Source organism: Melopsittacus undulatus, chromosome 8, assembly GCF_012275295.1.
Source record: "Melopsittacus undulatus isolate bMelUnd1 chromosome 8, bMelUnd1.mat.Z, whole genome shotgun sequence".
Lineage (NCBI taxonomy): Eukaryota > Metazoa > Chordata > Aves > Psittaciformes > Psittaculidae > Melopsittacus > Melopsittacus undulatus.
Window position 1 is genome coordinate 42,482,538 of NC_047534.1, and position 24,724 is coordinate 42,507,261.

At 43.8% G+C, this 24,724-nt stretch overlaps 1 protein-coding gene across 1 annotated transcript in view; it reads right to left on the reverse strand.

Annotated features, from left to right (window-relative positions):
• The window catches only part of GAD1 (glutamate decarboxylase 1), a 29,290-nt gene that overhangs the window by 4,413 nt on the left and 153 nt on the right, over nt 1–24,724 (reverse strand). The window contains exons 2-13 of the mRNA XM_005152616.3: nt 22,843–22,905; nt 17,780–17,938; nt 16,807–17,049; nt 14,720–14,810; nt 9,808–9,920; nt 8,320–8,435; nt 8,137–8,216; nt 7,878–7,932; nt 6,151–6,267; nt 5,848–5,912; nt 2,421–2,499; nt 872–1,021 (exon numbers count right to left, since the gene is read on the reverse strand). Of these exons, the coding sequence (XP_005152673.1) occupies nt 872–1,021; nt 2,421–2,499; nt 5,848–5,912; nt 6,151–6,267; nt 7,878–7,932; nt 8,137–8,216; nt 8,320–8,435; nt 9,808–9,920; nt 14,720–14,810; nt 16,807–17,049; nt 17,780–17,938; nt 22,843–22,905 (1,331 nt within the window). The remainder of the gene's footprint in view (nt 1–871; nt 1,022–2,420; nt 2,500–5,847; nt 5,913–6,150; nt 6,268–7,877; nt 7,933–8,136; nt 8,217–8,319; nt 8,436–9,807; nt 9,921–14,719; nt 14,811–16,806; nt 17,050–17,779; nt 17,939–22,842; nt 22,906–24,724) is intronic.

Genomic DNA, 24,724 nt, shown 5'->3' on the forward strand with positions numbered 1-24,724 from the left:
TAAAATAAAGAAGGACGTGTCTAGAATCTGCTTAGAAGTAACTGTACATCTTAAGTTCTGTAACTTTCTTTCCTCAGTCTTCAATAGTAAACAAATCTGCATGACAATAACTTTTATCATCACAGGTTATTTACTATTGCTGTCTAAATCTCACCCAAAGTAAAAACTATATTATGATTGTACATTTTGACCTTACATTTAATCTCAGTTTTATAAAAAAAGATTAGTCTGTGGACAGGTTACCCAATTGAATTCCCATTTTGTCAGCAGAGGAGCAAGAAGAATAGTAGTAAGATGACTGCAGATAAAGTAATAAATATTAAATGTGTTTTCTTGACTACCTGGACGTTCATCTTGTGAACATGTAAACCTGTATGCAAGTCCACACTAAAATTCAGCCATCCAGGCACTCCACAGTAGTACCAGGGAATCAACTGTTAAATCATCTGTTGGGCAAAGCTTCTTAAAAAACAAGCTTTGTCTTCAAAGTTGTTTATAAAATCTAGGGGTTGAAATGTGATGCTCAAAGGACCCTTGTAAACCATCAAGTCTACTCTGCTGCTACTACAAGCAATCTGTCAGAAAATTCAGATAAGAGTGTACAGAATCACAACAAACAACTGTTTTGGTTCACTGGGTTTACTACAGGACTCATGTAGTGTCTTAAGTCTTTCTCCTTATTTCCAGCTGAATTTATCGATGGCTAACATTGTTCCACAATAAAATGGCTCTTTGCTGACTTAATACTCATATACCTGTGCATTTAGAGATCGTAATTACAAAGGCACTTATCTTGAAAAAAAAGTGTGGTTAAATGAGACTTATAAATTAAATGCATTTCAGATTTTTGAAACAAACTTTTATTATTTACCTTTGCCTTCCACATCAACCAAAATTTGAAAATGTCCACATGTCGACCACACTGTATTGCCTTATCTCCAGTGTCATAGGCTACATCATACTGTTTGTCTGGCTGGAAGAGATAGCCTGCACACATTTGATTGCAGCCTTGAAGTATACCCTATAATGAAAAACAGATACTTATATGACTTAGATGGCATATGTGCCTATGAAACTGTAATCATTAGTAATATATGATAATTGTATTTTGAATATATACAGAAGAATTGTCCCTGAGTAATCATCTGGTTTTACGCACCCACACCTGGAAAAACATTCTCAGATTAATACGGTTTCTTAGCTTTTGATACCTTGTCCATGTCACTTTGTAAGGCTATGTTTTTAACACTTAAATTTTTGATGAGTTGAATTACACACTAGAATAAAGCTATGGTCTCTTGTGCAGGAGTCAGGTACAGAAAATTAATTTTTTAAAAAAAGAAAGTGAAGGCTTCAACTTTATATATTGCCCAGCTTTACGACACTTAAAATTAGTGATAAATATAAATACAAATTACCTAAACCAGACATTTTTTACTTACAAATAAACATGGTCCACAGACCAATAGAAATCTACAGACTACTGGTAAATATCTCTGAAGGAAACACAAAGGAACAAATTCCTATATGTTACACAGAAGTCTTAAACATGAGACATTTCTAAAATGGTTTGCATCTCCTCTATAGTTTGTTAGTCATTCTTGGAAGCTCAAAGACACCGGTTTATCTATAAATACAAAAACACCTATCAAAGTTCTCATACAGACGATAAAAACTTTTGCCAAAATCCTGCAATACTGAGCACAATAAGCATGTGTGGCACTAAATAACGGCTAGTGTTTATCTCCAATAGATGTCAAAAGTATTTTATAAAGGGAAATAAATGCCTTCAGTTCAGAGATGGGTCATCTGGAAGAGCAATGGCAGATCTAGGGCTGGAACTCTCAACTGCTTCATCCCTATGCACAGGGACCATTTTGACTAACCTCTTCTAGTAGTAATTAACATGACAGAAATTAGTAGACACTAGAATTAGTCTTGTCCATAGATGATATGATTTTTTATCATCTAAGGAAAATACATATTACCTAAAAGAATTAAGACTTGAATTGAGAAACTTTCAAAAACTATGATAAAAACAGTTGGTTTTTATTCAAGCAGTTTAGACTGTGACTAATTACTAATACCAAGGGTCTATGTTCAGTATATCATAGAAACAACAGAGCAGATGCTCAGATGAAGTATAGTAGCATGGCTCTAGTGCATTAGAATATGAAAAATAAATTGACAAGTGAAGATCTAATACAGCTTAAAAAAAAAACAAACTTACAAAAACCAAATACCCATCAAATCAAAACAGAAATAAAACACTTCCTAAACAATGCAAATCCACACAATTATTCCTTCCAAAATAAGGTTTGAAAATCAATGGATTTTGCACATCCCTCTTATAAAGTAGGGCTTGATATTTACTTTTTAATTTTATTTTTAACTGCTTAATTATTAAACATAAGGCAGACCTTCTCCCGGACAAGAATGGCAGAACATTGTAACAACACTCCCATCATCTTGTGTGGATTCCAAGTAACTGAGTTGGCTCTGCAAAAAAATTACACATTCAGATGGTTCTGGAAAACAGAAACTAAACCTGAAGCAATCATCTCTGTTTTCTGCTGTCAGCTGGAAATATATGGAGTTTTGACCAAGATGGTTTCACTATGGAGATTATTACTATCTCAGGTGTCTTACTTCCCAGCTATACTGTCCAGGAAAGGATCTTTTCATGCATTACTGCTGAAATGTCAGACTTCTGATTAGTTTATATTATTACTAATACCAGTTAATTAGTGTCAGACTGATTAGACTTCATTCCCTGAAGACTTCACTTCTAGAAATAGCACTAATAAAATTAACAAAACCAGTTTGACAGGTTATATCAATTTAAGGTACTGACTGGGGGAGGATCGTGTCAGAAAATTAAGGTAATAATATGAATTTTTGGAGAACACAGCTCTTTACTGATAAGCTGCTGGGAAAGTAGAAAGCAAAGGAAAAGACACTTATCCCTATTCGCTTTCCCAGTTAGAGCCACAAGAGGCCTTTTCTGTACTAGCTTGTCAACCCAGGGACTGTTAAAAGGCTATAAAACTTTACATCACGATCCTACCATTCTGTATGTAAAGCTTAAATCTTTCTAAACACAGTAGATGCATAAGATCACTTAATTTACTAGGCAAACAGATGAGATAGTCTGTATTTTTAACATAATGTCCTAGACAGTTTAATGATGATGCTAAAATAAATGTGCCAACATTGCACATTCGTCGACTTCTTCAGCCTAAGTAATTAATTACCAAATGTCCTTTTGATTCACTTTGTGTTCCAGAAAAGGAAGATGTATAATCATATTTCACAGACTATGCATGTGTTCTTACAATGTGGTTGAAAGAAAATTCAAAGGCACTTCTTCCTCTTCTACATCCTGCTCTCAGAAGACACAGACACAACCACAGTTACTCTCTTTTGAGCAACACAGTGACTCCTTCACCCATGTCCGAGGACCACTAATTCCATACATTCCAGCTACGATTCCAGTCTCTGTCTGAGCTAGGTCAGGCTGCAGCACCCCTCAGCCAAAAGAACAGCACAGTCTATGCTATACCTGGTGAGTTCACCATCCCTCTAAAACCTCCTTAGGCCGGGCAATGCAGCAGGTACATAGCTCAGACTTAGGAGGCAATTATCTTTTTAAAAATTTAACTAATAAGTAAAATATAGTAGTGAAGAAACAGGAATTTATGTAACAGCTCATCTCCTTTTGAGAGCACTGTTTCCAGTTTCGTGCATTTATTTCACTTTCAGGGTTCCAAACAAAGACAATTCAAGTCGTTTTGGCAAGGAGCATTAGGTTTATTTTAACATTAAAAGGTCACTCTCTACTCTGCACAGCCAGCCAGAGGCTATCTACCACAGACCATCCACGCTCTGCACTGTGGCACTCTGCTTGTACAGACACCCACGTCTCTGGGCAGGCCAAATTCGGCCTGAGTGTAGGCAGCAGACCCAGCTGAGCCCTGTGACAGGCAATTATGCAGTACAGGTGGGCCCCTTTCCATGTCTGAAGATCAGTACAGCTGCCTAGGAAGGAAATAATATCGCATTTCATGGCCTGCTGCTTTTTGTATTTGCTTAAGATGATGGCCTTAATTAGCACTTCTGGATTGACCTCAGGTCAAAAGAGGTGTGCCTAACTACTACCACCAAACCTGTGTACCTTAAGGAAATTGCCATGCTGACCTCATATTAGACATGTTGCCATAACATGAGTGACTAACAAATTGGACTGGCAGAGGTTTCTATGATTCAAAGTACTCCTGCCACACTGTGTCCCTGCAACAGAAGGGATGGTTTTCCTACCATTCCTTGTGTACATTATTGTTCATCTTGTGCTTGTTTTTCACTTACTACATGAGATGCCCATCACTAAGGAAGTTTATTTTCCCTAAGGAAAAGCAATGCTCACTGCTCTAATTTTACACCTTTAAACATGCCCACATTCAGCACAGTTGACTTGAGGAAGCAATTCGGTGTTACTGTGTGCAAGTACATGGGCAGAGCTTGTTTCAGATCTTTTTTTTTGCTTCCCTGGAAGCTGGCACCTGCAATGATAGGAAAGATCTTATGCTTCTGGTTCTTCATTGCTTCTCTGATTGTTATTCAGACAGGCAGTCTTTTATGATAGAGTGGTTTCAGAGGAAATCTAGAGAAACACACCCATGAGGTTATAAACACTTCTACAGTTTACAGCCTTGTCATCATTGGATATGGGAACAACTGTGCCAGAGACTACACATGGGACTCCTCCTGAGCCTGAATTATAAGGCCTGGGGCAAGGGAGAACGGTCACACTCACACTCTGCTATCACTTCCAATACAAATGCTTTGCCTTTTTAAATTTGGTTCAATTAATTATTTAGGCTGACTTCAAGTCTCAGGGGGCATCTTGGTAAACTGGGTTACTTGCCTGGGGGCAGACATGCACTCTTTTCTGCAGATTTCACGCTGGCCTCAACAAGAGCTTCCTGCTTGTTCTGTGGCAGGAATCCCTACTTGGCACCAATTCATAGGGCCCTGTGCCCTGCAACACAGTGAGTATCTGTGACTCTTCCTGGCATCTCTGTAGGTTCCCTCAGTCCTCTGACTGGCACAGTAGAACTGTACCAGTTCTGTGCTATCATAGTCCTTTCCAGCCTCATAGGTACAGTAATTTGCCTAAAAATTGCTGCTAATTCAGTCTCTATCATGTGTTACACTGTTGTATAAATATGTATGTTTTTGTGTGTGTGTGTATATACAAGCAATACAAAAGCAAGCATATATATATATATACATATATATAAACTCTCATTTACAGAACACACATTTTTAAACAGAACATATACTCTATTTTCTGGAAACAACTGCAAACATCTTTCAGGGGAGAATCTCTACAAATTCCCACCATGTCATGAGTTCCTATCACAGGTATTCACATTCAAACACCTTCTCTGGATTCCTCATTTCTCACTATTATCCTCAAAGCCCTACATTTCAGACACTGTCTAGCTCTCATACTTTTTCCTCAAATTCTCCTTCACTCAATCCTAGACTTATGGCCCTTTCAAAGTTATTTATAGAACAATCTCCCTTCTTTTTCGCCAAGTTATATCCTTGTCCTCCTTCAAATCTGCTGAAAACTTACCTTTCAGTCCTCTGTATGTCACTGTTTTCTTCTGTAGTATTGTTTCAGTCTTCCTAGTGTGAACCTTCCCTGCCTGTCTTGCTTTTGTCTAATTTAGTATTTAAACTCCTTAATGCAGCAAATTCATCTTTGATGAAATTGTGAAGTGCCATTTATCTTACGAAAGTACTTTAATAACAGTAATACAAATAAGCATCATGTAGTACCTTTCTATTCCATTTAATTTATGACGATGCTTTCGGGACATTAAGAGTCCACCTCCCCAGGCAGCCTGTAAGAGAGAGAAACAAGAGAAGACTTAATGTTTTGGAAAAGCCTAACATAGAATCATAGAATCATAGAATAGTTAGGGTTGGAAAGGACCTTAAAATCATCTAGTTCCAACCCCCCTGCCATGTTTTAGTTTACTCAGGATCTAGTAATAAATAAAAATAAACTTTAATTCAAGACAAAACATATGTAAACAAAAATCGTCTTTTGCCTGAATAGCATTTCACTTAGTTACTTACATCTACATGGAGCCAGAGGTTATATTTTTCACATATATCTGCAATCTCTTGTATTGGATCAAAGGCTCCATATACTGTTGTGCCTGCAGTTGCATTTACAAAAAGAGGAACGTATCCCTACAATAAAAATAAAAATATTAAATACAAAATCCAACCTCTTTCAGAAAAAAGAATAAATGTGAAAATCACTTTAGAAATATTGCTATCCTGTTTTCCAACCTAAAAATGCTTTTCTTCCCATGTGAAAGTTAAATATAAGCAACAGTAGAAACTAACAAGTTGTATATGCAGTAGAAACAAACTCTGGTTTTATTGTACTGTAACATCACAAAATTAACTAGTCAGAAACTAAAGAACATTATTTTGTCTAATCTCCTTCAGTAAGGAGACTCAAACATTTCAGTAGAAGACCAGGAATAGTCAAGTAAAGTTGAGACTTCTACAGACATATAAAGGGAAATTAACTGTGATATGTAAGTTGTGATTTGAAGGCTTTATCTAATAAGCAGAACAAAGCAGAACAAAGCAATCCAAACCAAAAGCAATAAAAGTGGAACTATCTGATCCAAGTGAGACACTTAAATTAAATAAATGGGAACTGCAATTTCATAGAGTGCCCAAATGTAAAGAAGTTAAGAAATAAAATAATAGTAATCTTGACTGCTCTAACTTCGGTGGGTTTACACAAAATTAAAGGATTTTACATTGCATTGATTCAAGAAATAACAATAATGTCTCAAAAAAAAAAAAATTACTGGCTGTATTTAGTAACCCTGCAACTTCACACTTGAAATCTATGGGCAGTTTTAGGGCTTCAGTAGAGTTTTTGATGATTTTGGCAAAACTTTAAAGTTTGGGTAAAAGTAGGTTTAGTTTCATGCTTAGTTTTGTTAGTTTTCATACTTTTTTCTATATATTTCCAAACAAAGTTATTTCTAGAAGTCAGAAATACAGATGTGGTTCAAGAGTTTTAAATATGTTAGTTTTAAAAAGCAAATGGAAACCTTAGCAAGACATACAGATAGTTCCCTAATCAATACATGATGTATAATTAAGCAGCTAAAAATATTACTATAATATTTATATAGAATCATAGAATAGTTAGGATTGGAAAGGACCTCAAGATCATCTAGTTCCAACCCCCCTGCCATGGGCAGGGACACCTCACACTAAACCATATCACTCAAGGCTTCATCCAACCTGGTCTTGAACACTGCCAGGGATGGAGCATTCACTACCTCCCTGGGCAACCCATTCCAGTGCCTCACCACCCTCACAGGAAAGAATTTCTTCCTTATATCCAGTCTAAACCTCTGCTGTTTAAGTTTCAACCCATTACCCCTTGTCCTATCACTACAGTCCCTAATGAAGAGTCCCTCACCAGCATCCCTGTAGGCCCCCTTCAGATACTGGAAGGCTGCTATGAGGTCTCCACGCAGCCTTCTCTTCTCCAGGCTGAACAGCCCCAACTTTCTCAGCCTGTCTTCATACAGGAGATGCTCCAGTCCCCTGATCATCCTCGTGGCCCTCCTCTGGACTTGTTCCAACAGTTCCATGTCCTTTTTATGTTGAGGACACCAGAACTGCACACAATACTCCAAGTGAGGTCTCATGAGAGCAGAGTAGATCATTATAATTTTCTCTTCTAATGTTAACCCTGAACCTTTAAAGGAAGAAGTATTCTTACTAAGCCAGACATTTAAGTGCTGTTTTTTAAAGCCACAAACCTTTTGTTTTGCTTCCAAAATTTTTGCCTCTAAATCAGCCGGTATTATTTTGCCTCTGTAATGATTATAGAAAGAGAAAAATGAAGAGAATTAAAGACTGCATATAGAAATACTAGCTACAGTTGAAATAATTTAATAGTATTTTCTCAACAGGCCATTAGCGAGTTGGCATACTGTACTGAATCAATTCTTAAGCACACTACAACAAATTTAATAGATGAACACATTTAATGTATCAAAACCTTAGCATTCATCCTACCTTTCATTGCATTTTATTAAAATCACATTGTCTGTTCCAAATCCAAGTGCAGCTCCAGCTTTCTTTATTGAGTAGTGACTCTGCAGCAAAACATATGTACATGTAAGAGAGCGGTTGTTTAATGATGAAGGATCTTCACAACATACAGCAATAAATTAAGAATTAGGAGTGTATGAAACTCACATGTTCTGAGGTAAAGAGAACGAGCTTAGGGACTGCAGCCATGCCTTTGGTTTTAACTTCAGGGAAGTACTTGTAGCGTGCGGCCATTATACTGTACATGTTGGAGATTGCTCCTCCTGTGAGTAAATACGTGAATAAATAATAAAATTGTGATAATGAGAAAAAAATGCATGTTAGACCAAAGACATACAAGTCTCATTTGCATTATGCAGTGAAAGTGGCAGTGAACTATGAAAAAAATAAATCTATGAAATGCATGGTCATCTGTCTCTAGAAAGTCACACTGAGAGTCAGAATTTCCTATTCATCATCTTTTTACTGCTAACATTTTGCAACACATCCCTAGAGTTCAGCTTTCAATGTGCTGCTTTTGCATGACAACTTCTTGTTAGCAAGAATAACAGGAACTTATCAAATTGCCTGAGAATGAAGAAATGTTGCACACTGGATGGATTTATCCTATCTCACTGTAAATACAAAGTAGGTGCTTCAAAATTGAATTTCTACAGCCGAGCTTTCCTTATAGTTGGTTAAGGGAAAGAGATGCTTTTCAGGCTATGATTCAGCTAATCTGAATCTGACAATCACTTTTGAAGAATCTGAACTGAGGGGAAGCATCTATTTCACTTGCTTCACTGCTAAATAGAGCCCAGGAAAATTAGCTCAGTTCTACAATGCAGACCTCAAGATTTGGTAAAATGAATCTCATCCAGGAAGTCTAGGATAACTTCTTCCTCTAATATCTCTTCATCCACAAGAACACTAAGAAACATCTGTACATTTCTAGCAGATGAGACTGGAGACCATGCAAGTGTGCATTCCTGGATTTTACGTGGGCTGTTCCAAAAGGAAGTGGAATAGTCCTTCATACTCTGAAACAGGACAGTGTGCCTCCTACACCAATCCCAGAAATCTGAAGTTGTGATGGGCACCCACACTGTCTACACATGGGCCCAGGACTTCTGCATGGTTTACCAGGCTTTTCTATTGCTGCTGACTGCCTTTGTACCACCTTCATGGGAAGACACTTTATCTTGGTTCTTTGTATTAGAATCACACTTGTGAATTCAGTCAGATTATGTCCCAGATACCATGTCACAGGCAGTCACAGTATTTTTCTGACTGTAAGCCCAAATCCTCACTGACCAAAGAAGTCAGTACATGATTCCCAAGAGCTATTGACCATCAGGAATCGTGGTTGCTCAGCATCTCCAGAAATTCAGTGCAAAATAAAGGGTGTTTAAATGCTTAACTACATACCAGAGTTTGTAGTCAAGTGTTAAAATGTTGACCAGCCGTGATACATAGCCATACTCAAAGATGTTTTTTTCCCTAACTTTTCTGTGGGATGTTTAAACAAAGTATTCCTACATCTAAATATATGACACATTCTTTTGTGATACAGATATCATGTGCATTCAGAAACTGCTTATGCTTATTTTAACTTTTGAAGTTTTAGTTGAATGCAAAAAGAGAACAAAAACTCACCAGGTGAGAATATTCCATCACCATCTTTATTTGACCATCCAATAATCTCTCTCATCTTTCGAAGTGTTATTTGTTCCATGAGGACAAAAACAGGGGCAATTTCATAGGTGAACCTGCACAGATAAAAAAAAAAACCCAAACAACCAAACAGAATTAAATACAGATTCTAAAAACCACAATAAATTCCTACTTTATGATTCTTTTTGAAAATGCTTCGGATTCCTAAAACTTTTCTTATAAATTGAGGTTCTGGTATCGCAATCACCATCATAACACTGCTGATTGCTGTACAAGATTGTACTGTAAAACATTTGCTTCTCAAAGTGCCAATTCCACACTTGTGAAATAACATACTGCCAAATTCTTATGAAAACAGTGAACTTTGCTGAGCTAAACACAACTGTAATTAGAAGTATTGAACTAGGGCTTCAAATTCTAAATACAATTAATTATGCGGATTTATTCTGTTGACTATCTCCAAGGACAACTTATTTCTACAATACCATGCGATCGATAACTGTCAAGAGTAATTATAAATGATGATTTTCTAATTACCAATTACCAAAAACAAGTCAGCAGTCAACTATTGTATCCACTTAATGAGGGCAAAAACATTGCGTAGTCTGGTATGCCCTGGTGTCACAGAGAAATACATGGATGGAAAGTGACAACCATACAACCATTTTTGGTGATCAAGGTACATGGATAAATTGCTACTGTTGTGAACAAACTCTGCTTGCTGTGTATACAAGAAAAAAAAGTAAAAAAGAAGGGGAGGAAAGGAACCAGGAAGAAACTCAGCAAGCAATCAGTGATTTCCAAAGGAATCTCTAAGAACATGACACCCTGACAATCTGGATCTGATTCATGTCCTCCACTTGAACAATTTTGCCCAAAACACATGCACTGTCTCTCCAGTGCTAAAATGGTATTTTAAAGATAGGTATGACAAACTTCAAGAAGATGTGATATGTAGAAGGGAACATGTGTCTGAAAAGCTTGGTTTTTATTTACAGCTACACTGGCTAGTTAGAATATTAATTTTTAATTAAATCCTTTTAATGTCCTTAGTCCATCAGAGAAACTCCATCACTATTTTTAAAATATTGCTTTAAGTTTAGACTATGTTTGTAATTTAATTGTTGCAACTGCTATTTTCAGAAGCCAAAATGCCTCTTATTTACTTTTTTTACCATTATAACTGTCTGAGACAGGCAGCTGAACAACTGATCTGGAATTTGGGTGCTGCCAATAAATCAGTTGGCATCTGCAAACAAAGGTCCCAAGACTGGGACAGATTGCAGTCTTAATTTAGGCAGAATGACCAGGTGAATTCAACAGGAATTTGATGGTATCTAGATCACTGCAGCCTAATACAAGATATATTTAAGTCAAGGGGATTTTTTTCCACCAGTTTAAACACATTTTGATTTTTGCCATGAGCCCTTGCATACTGATCCTTACTTCCCAGAACACTTCAAGGCTTGTACAAAATATACGTAATATTAAAGTAGTTTTTTGTATATAAAACATGAAGAATTCACAGGGGGAATTTTGAATATACTCACACCCAAGTGAAATAGCATTATTTTATTATGTAATTATTTTCTGAGTCTCCAAAGACTGAAAAAGAAACAAAAGAAGACTGCAGATGATTACAAATAAGACCAATGCAGCTATATCAGATTACCGCTATGATTTTTAAAATCGCATCTTGCTAAAGTTCAATTTGACATATTTGCTTTAAACTTAAATGATTTTGAAAAAATCAGTTAAACACAGAAAATGTGCTTGGCTTGGAAGGAACTGTCTGACTTTAGAACATTTCCTGACAAGAGATGAGGACTAGACCTTTTTGTATTGTTACAACCTTTTCAGGTATTTTTATGAATTAACTGAAACAGTTGTGAGTCTCAGCTCTCTACTAAAAGAATAAATGAACAGGTCTTCCGGTAGTGGGCACTGCTACCTTAATTCTGCTCTGATGCAAAGGCCAAATCATTTTATCTGCCCAAATCATACTAGCTACCTGTTCTGTTTGTCAGTATGTAAAAAGAATTTTGCAAATAAATATAAAGCATTTTACATCATTTTCCTATATTACATCTTAATAAGGACAAAGGCTTTATACTGAAAACACCAACATAATGCTCTCAGCTAACAGTGGGCATAAAGAGAACTTCTACATAGTATTACTGCTTTCTAACTCAGCTGACTGCTGCATGGTGAGCAAATGCCCTGGACTACAGATCTCTAGAGCTGAATGAGTAACGGCAACTTTGGAAATTTCCACCCTGAAGGTCTTCTGATTAGTGATTGAGCTATAAATATCACATTGGTACATTATTTCCAAGTCAATGTGGGAAGCTTATTATATTTAATTTAATATATTATCTTCACAGTAACATTTAAGTAACATTCCCTAATGCCAATTTATAAACTTAACAGAGTACTGATGTTTTGAGCACTCAAATGTTTTCTAATTGTTCATAAATGTTTTAAGTGATGCTTATATGTAGAAAGAAAAAAAGGCACATGGATAACATTCCCTACTGTAATACAGTGTTAATGTTACTTACTTGTGTTAATTGAAATAGGTTACAACAGTTTCTAGGTAAAGGTCAACACTTGCTTTTCTGTGCTGGAACACTGGTCAAAAGAAATAATATGTTTCCCAGAGCTCACAGAGATGATTTGGCTATTTTTAATAACCTTCTCTGTCAGTTCTTCGAATCATATTTTACAACATCTTGTTTTATTCTTACTTGCAGTTACTGTATTATTTAAAATCAGATCATGTTGACCTTGGTTTGCTGAAAAAAAAAGAGAATGATGCATTAAGAGGTAAAAGAGGCTGCGTGGAGACTTCAGCAGCCTTCCAGTATCTGAAGGGGGCCTATAAGGAGGTTGGGGAGGAACTCTTCCTTAGGGACTGTAGAGACAGGACAAGGGGTAATGGGTTAAAACTTGAACAGAGGAAGTTTAGATTGGATATAAGGAAGAATTTCTTTACCAGAAGGGTAGTGAGGCACTGGAACAGGTTGTCAAAGAAGTGATAAATGCTCCATTCCTGGCAATGTTCAAGGCCAGGTTGGACAGAGCCTTGAGCGGCAAGGTCTAGTGTGAGGTGTCCCAGCCCATGGCGGGGGTGGGTGGAAATAGATGATCTTAAGGTTCTTTCCAACCCTAACTATTCAATGATTCTATGAGTATATTGCATTGGCTATACCTCATACAAGCAAACAGATACTCAATTTTCATACTCCAGAGAAGCATTTTCAAGATATGTGCAAGATAAGCATAAATGTATCAGAAAACAGCTTTACAACACTTGCTATTTATCAGTTCACTTTTTAAACCAAACAAAGAAAAAAGCAACCTCATTTTAAAAAGAGAAGTTACTCTTCAGAAGTGAGTTCAATGTTCTTAATAGTGATGTCAATATTTCATAATACCACCACAGTCTGCCATGTAGCTGGGTTCCATTATGTACTATTGGATTTGTACGATTGATTACAAAAGGATAACTAAGCTAGGTTGACTAAGTAAAAAAAAAAGGGGCTTGCAAAAAGTGACATGCTCTGAAGTATGTTTTAGTCATGGAGGGACAATATTTAATGATTTTTCTTTTAGAAATATAAACAGATTTGTTTTCACACTTTAAAGCACTTTGCAAAACTTGTTTTACAACTATAATATACATTGCTGGGGTTTTTTTCCCAATCAACTTTTAAATCTGAATATCCCATACCAATTTTTAGTGACCAGAGAACTGAGAAGATGATTATCATGAAGAGCATGCTGGTTTTGGCTGGAGCACCTTCTGTATTTTTTTTATTCCTAATGTCACAAAACAAGCACAGCTCATCATCTATATAGAGCTGCTAGTAATCAACTATATTTAATTAACCTTATACTTATGGATGGGCCAGTGACAATATTGTTGACCTCCCCATCTTGCAGATGGGTTTCTTGTGTTCAGCCAATTAGCAACAAACGATACAGAGATAGCTTTAGAGTTAAAACACATCAAATACAGAACTAAAACAGAGCAATCTGTTACCTGACCAAGTATTTTTACTCTGATCATGTTTTTGTAGCATGTACAAATATAATTAAATATATAAATAAAAACTGGCTAGGTTTTTTGTGTTTGGTGGTGTGGGGTTTTCTTGAGGGGGTCATTAATTACACACTTTGTTGCAAAAATTCAGCATAATACATTATATTTGCATCTAGCTTTCATTCATTTTGAGGTCAAGAAAAATTAGGGTAAGTTTCATAGACTCATAAAATTATATAATGGTTTGGCTTGGAAGGGACCTTAAAGATCACCTAGTTCCAAACACCCCTGCCATGAGCAGGGACACCTTTCACTAGACCAGGTTGTTCTAGGCCTCATTAATATGTTCTGGATGTAAAATTTAACTTTCTGATACTTCCATTTATCTATTTATATACAATTTAAATAAATCTTAGATTAGTTCCTTCATTATCATCAAATCAATTTTCAATGATACATTTTAAATCATTTTGAAGCCACCCAGAAGCTGCAGAATTACTCAGTCTAGAGGCAAAGCTTTAATAAGGAATCAGGAAAGAATAAAGATTGGTCCAACAGAAGAAAAATCATTTCATGTGATTATATTAGAATCATCATGTTTAACTTACCATGTGTTCTGGGATATTTGCATTTCTGTTGATCAGAAATGGAAAACCGTTCACCTTTATTGAACAGTTTTCACTGCATTGCTGCCACATTAAGAAAAATAGGAGATGCTTTTATTGAAGACGCAGCAACTGTCATTTAAAGAAGAAAATCACACAGGTCTGTGACAACGCACATCTACCATGCTAGCTGGCAGCCTCAGCGAGCGCAGCTCACAGACGCTGACAACAAGATACTGCTTACATGTTTGTATTAGCAGTCGATGTCAGCCACTCCCCGGCCAGGCCAATGATGTCCAGCCCTGTGGAGAGCTGATTGAAAAAGCGAGGATGACCTGCAAACAGAATTGAGAGCAACTTAGAGCAACTCCACGGGTAAATGTCAGGTTTCAGATTTAAAGCGTCCAACCATTCTGACACAAACGATAGCTTTGCAGTTGTGACACACTCGTAGCGAGGTTTCCAAAGCAAGTCCTGCTTAGGGGAGACCGCTAACGGTCTTGTTCCGAACTTGAAAAGACACTTGAGCAGGAGCTCCTGCATGGAATCATTAGCGTTTAAATTAAAAGACAGCACCCAGGAGCCGACTGAGCCCGTAAACACCTTCTGAATCCGTGCAAGGGCTAGCCCAACTCCAGAGCCTCCCGTCCCCACCGGGAAGTCGAGCTGTCAGAGGGAGACTGGGGAAGTGGAGGATGTATTTGGCAGTGACAACTTGCAGGGGCTGGGACATTTGCATTTGAATAGGGAGAAATGGGAAGGCTCAGAGCTGATACAGAGGCTGCCTGGTACGGGAGGGGTGCGGAGGAGCCGGTCCCTTGCTGAGCCTTTGAGGGGAGGAGGAAACTGTCTTGATTAAGCCCTAGCCTCAGCTCTCTTGGGAAAGGACATGCAGATGACACGTTGGGGACAGCCCAGTCCGAGCGCCAGGGTCAGCGCTCGACGCTCGGAGGGACCCTGTCACGTTGCATCTGGCTCATCACGGCGAACATCAGCATCATTTGACATAAAGAAATAAATGCAATTCTGCTCCCAGCGATGTCAGAGGAGCCCTTTGGAAGCATGAGCTTGGCGGCGCTGCCACGTCCCGGCACATCCCGAAGGGGATGTTGCTACGGAAACTGTGGGACACGGGGCAGAGGGGGTGAAGCTGCCGGGCTGCTCTTATCCCGGGAGCTAAGCTGTTCAGGGCTGGTCCCAGAGATACCACTTCTATCCCTCGCCACGACAGGCAGTTTGGGAAGTTATTTTAAGAGACATTTCGCTGACACCCCCCAGAGCCGTCAACGAGCCTGCGGTCTACTGAGGCTGGGCTGCAGACTCAGGTCAGCTGGCTTCAGAGAGAGCTTAGCCGGGAGAGAGAATGTGAGCCCGGGAAGCCAGGGCGTGTGTCCTGGGCCACCACACGGCCCGGCAGCTCTCCTTTAAAGCTGCACCGTGTGCTGCTTTGAACAGAGCTTGTGAGAGACCGGATACCTGAACCTCAGCTCCGGTCCGGCCGACCCCGCGAAAGTTCCAGGGAACAGATGTTGGGATGAGCCACAGCTGCCTGGCCAGAAGCGGGCAGACAAAAGCCTACAGCTCCCAGGCAGCACTTGCCGAGCCGAGCAGTGCCGAAGAGGGCAGCTCGGTGGGAAGAGCTCAGCAGCTCTCAGAGGCTGGAGCAGGACTGAGGAGGCGACACAGCCTCCATTCCGTTATCACTCCAATTCCCGACATGCTTGGTTACGGGTTTTTGCCAGCCGAGCTTTCTGCTGGTATATGATTAAACATTTCAAGCCCAAGAACCTGAAAAAGCACAGGCTTTGCTCTAGAGCCTGGCTCACGCAGCAAAAGAAGTGATTATAAAGGGGCATTTCTATCTGATTCAGAAAGACCTGGACATGGGGGGCTTCTGGCTAATAGGCTGAAATCCACAGGGTTCTTTTATTGATGATTCCTAACATTTCAGTCTATTTTTCATTAAACGTCTGGTGAACATAAAGAAGAAAAACTGCAAATTCAGTGTCATTTATGCTCTCATTTACCTAATGATATTGTTCCCCGGAGATACAGACAGCTCGCCTTTCATCAAGTGAAAGAGATTACTACGTCTTAAAAACTTGTTTCTGGTCTCTGCAAACAGCACTGAGCCCTGGCTGCCGGGGATGGATGGAGCACCAGTAACTTCAGTTTCTGAGCAGAGACCTTTTCAAGCGCCTGCAGACAGCCCTGGACCTGAGCCTCCAAGGAGGTAGAGTCGAAGGCATTGGAAAGAATGCAGGCTCCCTTCAATATGGGCCAGAGAAAAGCCCCTGGAGAAACTCTCCAGAGTAGTGTGAGAGAACCTACCTGTCCTCACTCCGTATTTCAGCGTGTCCCGGCAGTCCACCAGGATCTGCTCCAGGGATTCCGGATTGTCCGACAGTTCTAAATTGAAGCCCTCCATGCCCTCCAGGAGCTGGTGCGGGTGGTGGAAGTCCAGCACTTTGGTGGATCTATCAAACGTCTTCTTTATGTAGTTGAGGAGGATGTCCACAACCTCCAGCAGGAACTGCATGGTCTGTTCCTCACCATTCTTGGAGGGCAGCAAATCTACGGGATAAACCAGCTGTCAGCGCTTGCTTTGGGAGAGAGAGCTGGAGATGAAACTGCCTCGGCCGCCTGCAGGGTTTCCAGAACCTGGATGGCAGCCGCTGCCCCGGCGCAGGCTGTAGCGGGGAGAGAGCTCTGCCCCGCTCCTTCCCCGGCGGAAAGAAACGCGCAGCTGTCCCGGGGTGCTGGCCCCTCTCCCCGATGGCGAAAGGCGAGTCTAGGTCTCCTACGGGAACAGCGGGGGCACCTCCGAAGCACCCGGGCAAGAGTATGCCCTGCAACGCTACCGCTGTGCAGGGGGCAAAAGCACCCCAAACCCCAACTGCCCTTCTCCTGCACCGTTTCCCCCCGCCCCCCGCGAAGGGATCCGTTTCACTTCCCCACCCTCCTGGTCCAGTTCCAGCAATCACAGTCGGCTTCGCTGCTATTTTATTGAGGAGGAAGCACAATATTAACCGACTCTCCTCCCGGAGGCTAGATCTAGAATGACCCCGGAGGAACAGCTGGAGCTGAGCTGCGGGGGGTCAGCTCAAAGAACGCAAAACTGCATTTCAAGAAACTTGTACACATCGCCAGGGCGGCTGTCAGCAAACACACACCCAGAGCCTCATTCAAAACCAGCCAGGCTAAATCAAGGGCTGCACCTGGCTGCGCTTCCAAGGGAAGTGAGGGCAGACTGCTAAGGGACGTGCCCGAGCTGGAGCAAGCAGAAACTGAGAGGGGTGTTTACCTCTGGCATACAAATTGGAGAAGTCTGTCTCGGTGCGCCGGAACCTAGATTCCTTCTCGCTGTTCTCGCAAGCCAGCAGGGTCTTGGAGGACTGCCTTTCCTTCAGGGAGCTGGCGATCCGGCTCTTGTCTTCCAGGCTGTTGGTTCGTTGCAGGAACCCTACATTGTTATTGCAAGGTGCACAGGTCAGAGTTTTCTCGCTTCCCAACATGTTTAGAAATACCCAAAGCAGCGCGCTAGACAGCGGTTCTAAGCGGTGTTGGCTCTGAATCTGACTAACGAGGTCAGGAATAAGAGTATTTATGGGGATTATTTGCCTCAAGGAGGGAGAGCTCAAAATGCCATCAACTGCAAAAACTCACCCATGCAAAAAAACAAATTTTCGTCATTTAGTGCAGTGGTAAATTCTTATTAAGTCGATCAGACAGATTCCACTTCAGTAACCAGCCACTGGAAGAGAGTTCAGGATGAGTCAATGCTATTTCAGCCTGCAGGCGAAGTTTATGGACCTAACAGACAGGGGCAATGATGTATGATTAAAATCAGGGCCACTTTCAGTTCTCATCATGGTGCTCTCATGCACAAAAAGCAGGAGAAGGAACAGCCATTCCGGAGTAGCCGTCCTGAGAGAGCCAGAGCTCTGAGGATACTGGTGGCACCCACCAACACCACTTTCCTGCTATCCGTACCTACCAGCGCGTGCCCAGGAGAGGCGTATTTTCTACCTGGAAAGATGCTGTGATACTAAGACCGATCACGCCAGAGGTGAAAGGAGCTCCACTCTCACCGGAGACCCAGCCCTGGCGCCCAGGAGGGGATCACAACTGCTGTTGTATGTGCAGCGGCAAAAATAAATCCCTTCACCCCCAGAAATAGGGCTGTGGGCGCCATGCAGGGCTTGTGGCGACCAGTGAGACCAGACCACTTTAACAAGGCAGGGAGAACATTTCGTTTTCAGCATCTGACCCATTAAACCCATGCCCATTAAAGCATGCATAGTGTCGGGCTTCTCTTTATTAACAAAGTCATCAGATTTTGACCTCCCGGGCTGCAGCGAGAGTGCCTGAACGTGTGGAGGAGACAGAACAGCAGCGCCAGCCTCCTTCCTTCTTTCTTTCCTTTTAAATCAAGAAACAACTGAAAGCAACGCTCGTCGCCGCTGGGGACATTTGCCAGCGAGGACTTCACGAGGAAGGAAACCAACGGCATAACTCCGTTTACCCCCGTCCCGCGATGCTGCTTCTCTCCAGCACGCTGTGCTTCCCGACCAAAAGCCACAATACCCCGGAACCCCGACAGCGACCCGGGGCTGCGGGCGCCTGCAGCCGGACACTGAGCTGCTGGGCCCATGTCCTTACTCAAAAGGGAGTCCAAATGGGTCTTCAGGAGGGCAATTCACAGGCAGGTTTGTCAAGCCCAACCTTCCAGTGAACGTTCCACATTTTGCCTTTAAGTATTGAACTTCTACTGATTAGTTTCTTTTTACGATGCTTTTAGGAATACGAGTTACAATAAAAAGAGCTCTCTTCTTGTGTAAGTTAAGAGCAGGCGTTTAGGATCGATTACGTTTTGTTTTACTTTTGTTGTTACTGGTTTAACTGCCCTCGTAATGATCTCTAGTTCCTGAAACAGCTAGGCAGACGGGCTGCTAGAGAAGCAGGTTCAGTCTAGACTGAATTCCGGCACGATCCTCTTGCCCCAGTTCCTGTGGCTTCAATTGGCTTTCTTTTTCCAATTGTCTTTCTCTTAGCCTCTCGCTGGCTATGCTCAGTGAAGAGTTACGGGAGAAGAGACTACCACAAGCACAGGAGCTCTCCCCGCCGCTCAACAGCTGCCCTTCTCTGCGCGCAGACACGCATACTTCGGAGGGTCCGGTGGGAAAAGAGCGTGCGGCTCTTCGGTAACAGAGAACGGCTGCAGCTGCCTCCGGTTCGGCCTCAGAAAGGCCGGGGCTTTGCTGAAGGGTCTGGCCTAACCAGAGCCACATCAAGGAGGAGGCGGTGACAGCACGCTGGGGCCACGGACCTCATTCCTTGCCCAAAAGACTTAGAGGCGGTTCTTCCCGCGGCGTCTCCCGGCCCCATTATTATGTACCGAAGTCTGCGGGGTCAGCTGAGACTCGGAGCGGCTTCGCATGGGACCCGTCAGACCGCGGATGTGCGCGCCCGCGAGTGGGGCGTCTCCAGAGCCCTGAAGGAGGAACTTGCTGCCGTCCGGCACCGGCTTGCTTGGCCATGGATAACATGTGCTCACCCAGGTCCCACCTCAGGGACCTGGAGGCTCCAGTACATGCGGAGCACAGCGAGGACCTTCCTGTCCCTGGCTCTTCCCCGGAGGTAGAGGCCGCTCCTCAGCTCAGACCCGCGCCAGGCAGCGGAGCAGCGCTGCAGTCAGCCCTCTTGGGATGGGATCCCCGATTGCCGCGATGATCGCCTTCATCTGTATCCCAGGTGAAAAGTAAGGTCAGTGTAGGAGAGATCCACCAAGTAGCAGCTCCTGAAACAGCAACCGCGCTGCTTGTCCTGTAGCAGCCGGGACCGCAGCCTTCCCCGGAAGCCGCCATCTCCCACAGGTGCTCCACAGAGATGAATTCTCAGCGAGGCTCTTTAAGAGGCTGGGTTTGCAAAAGCCGACTGAAGCAGGCTGATGAGGAGGTTTCTCGGTCTTCAGCGGGACTACAAATCCAGCGTGACTTCAGTTCGGCTTCGTAACCCTGCGAGGGCGCCGAGCCAGCTTCCACGGCAGGGAAGGGCCAGCCAGGCCCCGGTGCACGTCGGTGGCAGCTGCAGGAGATCACGGTGCCCTCAGCGTCGTAAATCCGACTGACTCCGCAGAGGAGCCGAGTTTCTAACCTACATGACTGCTTTTGAAATCCCTCTTTCTGCGTTGCTCGCTGGGCCGGGAACCATCGGCTGGCCGGGCCGGGCAGCTGAAGACGCACCTGAGCAATTTTACTACTTCCAGTATTCCCACTGGCGCCGAGCACATGCCAGCAGAATTGGTCCAAGGAGCAGCAGTAGTTGTTGGGGTGGGAGTGAAAGGTGTAGAGAGCAACTCCAGGCACAGGGGGAAACCTGCCCATACTTTGCGCGCCGTGACAGTTCATTAAACCGCTTTAAAATATGTTTCCTTTTCTTTTAAGCGGATATGTGCAGAGACGAAGAGCGTGGGGGTTTGGTAGCGTCTGGGTTCTTCCTAGACGGTGGCCTTCAACCAGAAACGAAAAAAGCTAATCCTTAAATCGGTCAGTTGTTGGAGATGAACGTATATCTTGGATACGTAATTACCGAAAATGTCAACCCCCTAATATACAACACAGGTGGAAGAACGGACTCATTGTTCAAGACCTGCCTTGTCGCTGAGCTCAACCCTTATTTAAAGTTTGCGTTCAAAATGAATCGATTTCTGTGTGATACACACAGCAAGAACAATTCCGAGGCTCCTGATTTACTATAGCTTTGTGGCTGCGCCATATTTAAGGTTCTGAATGATGCCTTGTGAAAGGTAAGGACGAGGGGATATCATCTGTAATAGTCAAACGTCAACTGGTTTAGCATGTTTAATTAGGATTCCTGGCAACCTTAATGCTTGTCTCTATCTATTTACCAAAGGCAACCTTCCCTCTCTGTCTCTGTGAAGGTGTTATAGATTCAAGTGGGAGGGCTCAGAAGAGCGAATCCAGTGGTCGCGACCGAATGTGATTATTCTCAATACACAATCACTAATCAGGGTGTACTCTTCGCGCAAAACAGCGGGGGGGGTGGGGGGGGTGGGGGTGGGGGAAGCCAGCAAGGGAAACCAGAGCCAAACCCACAGCAGCCCTGCTTGTTTTGAACTCCATCACACAGCTTCTACTACACTCTCTCTTGTCTGTCTCAGATCCAAAATGGTGGGATATTTCATTTGCAGTGTGTTTGAGTGCACCGGGCGAAACCGCTCTGTCCCTCTGTAACCCTGGTAGTCTAGCAACACGGAATAAGCCTAACGGTGTGTTACTTTATCAGTTCTGCTTGCCGGGCTAAATTAAAACGATGATGAAAAAGCCCATCGCTACAGCCACTGACTAGGCTGGTAGTGAAACGGTCCATTAAACCCAGATCAGGAGCTATATATAGAACTAAGCGACTACTCGTTAATGTCGCCTGCGGGTACCAATGAAATCGCTAATAGACACAAGGCTAAACATTCCCAGCTTGGTTCTTTTCCAGTCCAAACTTCCAGGTAACAAATTGTTTAGCGAATAGGCTTCGACTCAGACAAGTAGGGCAAGAGGTTTAAATATATCTTTGCTTTGAAAAACCCCATTTCTCCCACGGACTAATTTCCCAGCCCCCAAAAGAGGTAGCTGAGGAAAATGGGAAATAATTGCTACTCATAATGGGCAAGGGCTACGCTGAACAATTCTGCCCATCACAAACTGAAGATTTGACTATCTCTGAAAGTGAAGGCGCTACTGAGAAATCTGGAGAAGGAAGACAGCTTGTTATCTGCAAATGAATCTCTTGCTATAACGTTGCGATCTGATTGTGCATTTGTTTTCTTTCCTGCATTTCAGTGTCTGCGCGCTGACTGGCTGCCAGCGCTATCTTACCAGCACAGCAAGCTGACGAATTGCTCTTTAATAAGGCTCTCGTTAATCTTTTTCCCCCAGGAGATCCGTATTTTCCAGTCAGATAAGGTTGAAAAATTTCAAACAGCGAGAGGCGGCCAAGCCCCCGGCTCATTCCTCGCCGCCAGTCTCCCCGACGGGCCCTGCTCTCCCCACCCCGGGTTGGCTCTTGCACACATACACCCCCCCCCCCCCCCCCCGGTTAATCACAGGAGGGGTGGCGGGGCCCGCAGCCCAACCTCCAGGGGCGGACGAGGGAGGCCTCGGCCAAAGCAAATCCAAACGGGGGAACGGCGGCCGGTGACAGCGGCGGGGCCCTGGCCGCCGTGCGGCCGGCAGGGGGCGCTCGAGCTCTGTCACCGGCGCTGCCCCTACCCGCGGAGGGAGGAACCCGGGCCCCAGGCGCGAAGCAGGGCAGGGAGGGTTCCGTACGGCGAGGCACGGGCGGACTTACCGCATATCTTCAGCCCGATCTTCCTGGTGCACCCATGAGCCACACCGCACCACGAGTCGTAAGCTGGAAGAGAAGACAGAATCGTTCCGCTGGGGCAGCCCGGCCCTCCCCGCCAGGAGGACCGGCTGCTTCCGAGCCCGGCGGCGCCGGAGCGTGCCGGGCGCGGGACAGCTGAGGCTCAGCTGCCAGAGAGGTGACAGGCTGGCCCGCCGAGACGAGGAGAGGCACCCGGGACCTGAACATCTAATAATTTACTGGCGGGGCTCCAGGGAAGTGGCAGCTTAAAATAAAGTGGCGTGAAATGGGGTCACTAAAGAGTTCAGGAATTAATTGGGTGAAAAATAGTATTTGACTAGATGATCGGACTTGCATGACTAAACCTCGTTCTGACTGACGAGCCGTCGACGCCCGCTCTAGGGACGCTCCCAGCCGGGCCCCTCCTCCGGAGCGCTCTATGCTCCGCGACCCTGCCCGGGAATCGGTGTGGCTGCCCCGGGGCCAGCAGGCCTTCCCCCGTCGGCCCTGCATAGCCGAGGAAAAGCCGCCGAGAGGCTCCTGGGAGGGGGCAGCCCCGGGGTTGCGGGTCAGGCTCCTGCCAGCCCCGGAAGCCGCGTCCCGGTCACGTCCCTGTCGGCCCCAGCCCGGGAAAAGTGGGGGGCGAAGGTAGAGGATGAGATGGAGGCGGCGTCGGTCACGGCACAAGGCACAGCCTAACCTCTTCAGGTCCTCGCCCACGGCCCCAGGGGTGCAGCGGGATCGGCATTGGCCACAACGGAGCCGAGAGGGCGGCTGGGTGTGTGTGTCGCTGACGGGGCCGCGGAGCCGAGGGAGGGTCAGGGCGTGAGAGGAGAAGACACAGAGCGGCTGGGCAGCGGCCGGCTCGCCGGGGCGGGTGGTGGCAGGGTCCCGGGGCGGTGGGGGAAGGAGCGGGAGGGCCGGGCGGATTCCTCTCGGCTGGGCGCTGCCCTCCCAGAGGCGGGGAGCCCGGGCGGGCAGGGCGGGGTGGGGTGCTGCTCACAGCCTCGATGTCCTATTTAGACGCGTTGGATTTAATTCGATTTCTGCCTGTGACATCTCAAGCAGGCGGCAGCGATGCCCGACACCCCGCCAGGAGCAAGACCGGTGCTGCCATTCGCCCCCTCCTTCGCCCCTTCCAGTTGCAGAATAATGACAATAACGGCACCGATGCTCATGCCTCATAGCCCTTTCAGGGTAAAAGCTATTCCCCGCTTTGCTGTGACTGACAACCTCTCATTTCTTACTGCTGCCCGCTCTTTGTCTCTGAGGCTTTATAGCATCGAGCTTCTTTTTTATTTATTTTCAGTAGGCGACGGTCTGAATTGCCTGGCGGGGCTATAAACCGATTCTCTATCCACCTGCAGCAGCCTCTGCTTCCCACTCACACCTCAATAACTCAAGGAGAATTCAGAGCAATTAGGAACAGAAGGCTTTGAAAAGCTACAATTAGCATCCAAATTTCGCTTGATTACAGGCTTCAGCGTAGGCTGAAAGGAAGCTGCAGCATTAGCATTTATAAAATATAAGGGGGGAACAGCCGCTTTAAGCCATTTCGCCCTTTAACTCATTATTTTCTCCACAATCTCCCTTACAACATCCTGATTTTTTTTTCCATCTGGGGGGTTCATTTTATCGTTTAGATCCCTCAAATGTCTCTCTAAGGTAAAGGCAGCGCTGGCCGTTGAGGTGGGCTTTTCTTTCCAGCGTGTTATCCGCCACAGACCAACCTCTCCCACTCCCACCAAGAAGATGGTTTCTTTGTGTAGAACACTTTCTGCACCTGGCTGAAGGGCGCAGAATGGGGTTTCGCGGATTTATCGTTTTGTTTCGAAATTGGTCTTTCCCAACCCAGGTGGAGAAAACC